The sequence below is a fragment of the Gadus morhua genome, chromosome 20 (assembly GCF_902167405.1).
Source record: "Gadus morhua chromosome 20, gadMor3.0, whole genome shotgun sequence".
NCBI classification, from domain to species: domain Eukaryota; kingdom Metazoa; phylum Chordata; class Actinopteri; order Gadiformes; family Gadidae; genus Gadus; species Gadus morhua.
Genome location: NC_044067.1, coordinates 4871402 through 4876401, shown reverse-complemented (window position 1 = coordinate 4876401; position 5000 = coordinate 4871402). Strand labels below are relative to the sequence as shown.

The window sequence follows — 5000 nt, the reverse complement described above, 5'->3', positions numbered from 1 at the left end:
ATCATAGGCGGTGATCTGAGACAATTACAACCCACACACACACACACACACACGCACGCACGCACGCACGCACGCACGCACGCACGCACGCACGCACAGACGCACACACACACACACACAAAAAACACACACACACTCACACACGCACACACGCACGCACGCACACACACACACACACACACACACACACACACACACACACACACACACACACACACACACACACACACACACACACACACACACGCACACACACGCGCACTCACGCACACAGCCACCACAAAAAGTGTCTAGACCTCTTGATGTGTGCCCACCAATCTGGGAGCCGTGACCAAGGTAGCAACGAAAAGAAACACAATTACAAGGTTGAAACAAGCGTTTCATTGTTGACCATTTCTCCAAGCCAAGGACCGTGATATTTCACCGTGAAGTGGACGTGGTACATTTCCTGGCAGGTCCCGGCCGGAACGCGGCACTACGTACTCCGCTGTCTGACAGAAGGTCAGACCGCGTAGCCGGCAGGATCCTCTATGCTATGTCCCATGACTGTGTGCTGCGATTTTTTCCTCTCCTTAATCTCCTTTATCTGCTCACCCGCAGGTGAACCTGGTGAAGCAGCAGCAGGGGGCGGTCACGGGAAGGCTGCGTGCTGAGCTGCTGGCGTTGGAGGAGGAGATGGCAGCCCTAGGCCTGGAGGTAGGAAGTCCACGTAGCTCTGCACTGCACTAATGGGATTATTACCAGGGTCGGGGAGGCTCATCCAGCCGTCACTTGATATTGTGTAAAAACATCCAAAATATCTGGTTGGTTAGCGAGTTTCTCTGCTGTGAAGGGTTTCTGGGTTCAAACACCAATGTGTGCAGTCTGTAGGCATCCTATTGCAAGATGCCCCCTAGTCCCTACCGGCTCCTTACTGACCTTTCCCTGGACTGTTTAACCCCTACCTGTCCTTAATGACCTGTCTTTGTACTGTCTAGCCCCTACCTGTTCCCTACTGACCTTTCTCTACTGTCCAACCCCTACCTGCTCCTTGATGATCTGTCTCTGTACTGTCAAGCCCTACCTGCTCCTTACTGACCTTTCTCTGTACAGTCTAACGACCCCTACCTGCTCCTTGATGACCTGTCTCTGTACTGTCTAACCCCTACCTGCTCCTTGATGACCTGTCTCTGTACTGTCCAACCCCTACCTGCTCCTTACTGACCTTTCTCTGTACTGTCCAACCCCTACCTGCTCCTTGATGACCTGTCTCTGTACTGTCCAACCCCTACCTGCTCCTTGATGACCTGTCTCTGTACTGTCCAACCCCTACCTGCTCCTTACTGACCTTTCTCTGTACTGTCCAACCCCTACCTGCTCCTTGATGACCTGTCTCTGTACTGTCCAACCCCTACCTGCTCCTTACTGACCTTTCTCTGTACAGTCTAACGACCCCTACCTGCTCCTTGATGACCTGTCTCTGTACTGTCCAACCCCTACCTGCTCCTTACTGACCTTTCTCTGTACAGTCTAACGACCCCTACCTGCTCTTTAAGGGCATGTAACTGAATTCCCTTTCGTCTATCTTTAGAAAATTATATATAATTATGAAAATATATATTTCATGAATTATTATAATTATGAGAATCAGCATCCCTTTGTCTAACTTCTCCCGTCTCTGTATGCATACGACTGCCCAAACCCCAAAGGACTGTGTGGCGTGTGGGTCTGAGGCGGACCCAGAGCCCGTTCCAGGGGAGGTGCTGGAGGCAGACTGTCCCTATCCAGAGCTGAAGCTCTCCGTGCTGCAGAGCTTTCAGACACTGGCGGAGAGCTACCGGTCCAGGCAGCGCGGCATCACGGAGCGTATGGGGGGCATGGACAGGTAACCCACGGTCCCTTTAGCGTTCAGGACAGACTGCAGGACTTATGTGGAAGATGGCAGCGTTATTTTGGTTTTGCAGCGTTTAAACCAGAGGATGTCACAAAGGGAGTCTTTATTAATGAACATGCCATCCTTTTTGATTGCACAAAATTAAGAAGCCTATGTTGAGATCCAATCCTTCATTGGTCTAATCCACCCTCCCCCCCCCACCCCTTCAACCACTCAGCCCAGAAACAATAGGAGGTTGATTACATAAATGTTAATGGCATCATTTCGTGTGTGTGGAATTTATTGTCTTCTGTTTCTCTCTTTTTGATCCTTGCTTAGCTGAGTTTACATAATTTGCAGAAGCGCGTAGACAGTCTGTCATTCCCTTGGTGTGCAGACGGCCCATCCTGTTGGGTGTTGTTGTTTTGGTGTTTGTAGTGGGAAGTGAACCCCTACGCAATTTGACTGTAAACCCTGTCAACAGGATAAACATACACACTACTAATATCATCATTTGTAAACAGGAATTAAATAAGCGTGCAGAACCTTAACCAATATCACTTATAATACAACGGTTGTGTTTCCTACTGTTAGTTTTAGGTTTCTTAATTCAAATGACCAACATGTTAGTGAATCAACCCTCCAATAGGGGGCAGGGGAGTCCAGTGGACACAGTGTTTGACTCCCAGCGGAAAGGTTGCGGGTTCGATCTCCAAATGTCTGTGATCCTTGAGTCAAGATCCTCCAACACCTACCTTCTCCTGAATGAGCTGTCTCTGCACAGTCTAACCCCTACCTGCTCCTTAATTACCTATCTCTGCACAGTCTAACCCCTACCTGTTCCTGAATGACCTATCTATGTACTGTCTCACCCCTACCTGTTCCTGAAGGACCTGTCTCTGTGCTGTCTAACCCCTCCCTGCTCCGAAAAGACCTGCTCTGTACTGTCTAACCCCTACCTGCTCCTGAATGACCTATCTATGTACTGTCTCACCCCTACCTGGTCCTGAAGGACCTATCTTTGTACTGTCCAACCCCTACCTGCTCCGAAATGACCGGTCACTATATTCACTGGAAGTGTCTGCTAAATAACTAAGTGGCTTTACGTAGATTGGTGTCAGGTTTTGTGTTGTTGTGTTGACACTCTACATTGCCATGGCGATACTCCAGTCCTCTCCAGTCTGCAGCTGATCTTCTGTCCCGGGATCTGTTCCAGGTGTTGCGGCTGGTCTGCCAGTGACCACCTCTGCTTCCAGTGGACAGTGGGTCAATACGGGCCGGACCTGCCCAACCACAGGGCTCTCTGTGCAGACATGCTGCTCCGACTCCTCCCACACAGAACCCGCCAAGACCTGGTCAGTACCTAGGTACACCGGGAGACACAACAACGTGCCCAGTGGAAGTTGTTGTGGTTGTGGTTGTTTGGGTGTGTGTTGGAATGGTGGCTGGAGGGGTTCTGTGCGCATCGGCTTCTGTTGTCTCTCACTAAACTAAACGGAAATAATTGATCTCCCTGCACTCAATGATGCCTGCAGGTGAATCTAAAACATGGATGAACACGGCGAATGTACCTACACACACACGTAAATACACACGTACACACACACAGATGCAAACACATAGGTGCGCACGTGCATACACACACATACATACACACACATACGCACATACACACGTACATACATGCTCCCATCTACACACGCTAACACACACAAACACAGATGTCGTTCCCAGCAGGCTGCAGGATCTGCGGTGTCACCTCACTCACACCGCTGTCTCGCATCACCATGACAACCGCAGGGGGCTCTCTCCATCTCTCCCTCTCTCTCTCTCTCGTCCCCTGGTCGCCATCATCACTTATCCTCTTCTCTTGCCCAGAGGCCAATCCTTCCATCAGGGGCAGCTTGATGCTGCGTGTAAGAGGCCTCTTCAGGTTGCCGGTGTTTCATCAAACACCTCTTTTCTAGCTGAGCTGTCTTCTAGCGGACCCTCCGAGTCAACAGAATGCAGGGCACCTCCTCTATGTCTCCGATTAGTCTTATTAAGGCGCACTTCCCATCGCTGGAGACGGACACAAACTCAACTGGAACTGCAGGCTCCTCTTCATGAAGGGAGCATCCTGAATATAGAGCACTTATTATATTACAGCGATAAGGTTGCTACCCGTCTATCTGTCCGTCTCTATCTGTCCAGCTTTAGTTAAGAAAGTGACTCTTCTTCTTTAGCCGTGTGAGAGTGAAAACAGAGAGGAGGCCGACGCGACGGAGCGACTGAAGGGTTTATCCGGTCGGGCCATTTTCAAAGCTGCGGTTGTTTGTTTTTTGTTTTTCTCAATAATCTTCTTTTTTCTTTGCACTCGCCATAAACATTCCGTCTAGTGTTTGGTGGAGGTCCCAGGGAACAAACAGAAATGGGTCTCTTTAAAAACCCTTAGAGCCCAGCCCTGATGCTTTGATGGTGCAGACGCACACCGCCCGTCCTTTCTAACACTTCCCACCGCACCGCTTTCACATTGTTCTTGGTATAATTGCTGCTTTTGTGAAATATTTCTCTCTTGGTTGTGTCTCCTTAAACCTGCTGGGCTATAACTCAACCAGAGAGGTCAGGCGCTTCATTTTTTCAAACTGTATCTTCTTATTAAACTGGAGGATGCTGTTTTCTGACCTCCTTTATGCCCAGTTAATGTCTTCTTCTGTTTGAATAACACTGTTGTATTTAGCATCATGACCCCCCCCCCCCCCCCCCAACCCCCCAGTGAGTCACATTATCACTGCAGAAACTGCGCTCCTCCAACAGCCAAATAACCTTGCTGAAATGTGGACTCATCTCAGCTGACATCATACAATTTACCTCTAATTACTGTCGTCGTTTTGCGCGGTCTTGCGCTCCTCCAAAAGGCTAGTGCGCCCCCTGCTGGCGGAGTACGTTAATAATCGATTCTAATTATCCAGCGTTGAGCTCATCACGAGCCAATCTGCTGAAGGTCAGCGAGTTTCCACGAGGATTCAATAGGAAAAGGTTCCTGAATGTTCCCCTGGTGGAACCAAGTTCATTCAAAGCTTTTTTCTCTTCTGTTTAACCGGCAGGAGGAGGAAGAAATTTAAACGTTCAGTCTTAATGCACCCCACATTTGGAGGGGGGAAGAGGT

The 5000-nt window shown here is 49.5% G+C and overlaps 1 protein-coding gene across 1 annotated transcript in view; it reads left to right on the top strand.

Annotated features, from left to right (window-relative positions):
• Nucleotides 1-5000, top strand: part of LOC115533171 (coiled-coil domain-containing protein 148) — a 23326-nt gene that overhangs the window by 7355 nt on the left and 10971 nt on the right. The window contains exons 7-9 of the mRNA XM_030343504.1: nt 601-696; nt 1689-1864; nt 3069-3207. Of these exons, the coding sequence (XP_030199364.1) occupies nt 601-696; nt 1689-1864; nt 3069-3207 (411 nt within the window). The remainder of the gene's footprint in view (nt 1-600; nt 697-1688; nt 1865-3068; nt 3208-5000) is intronic.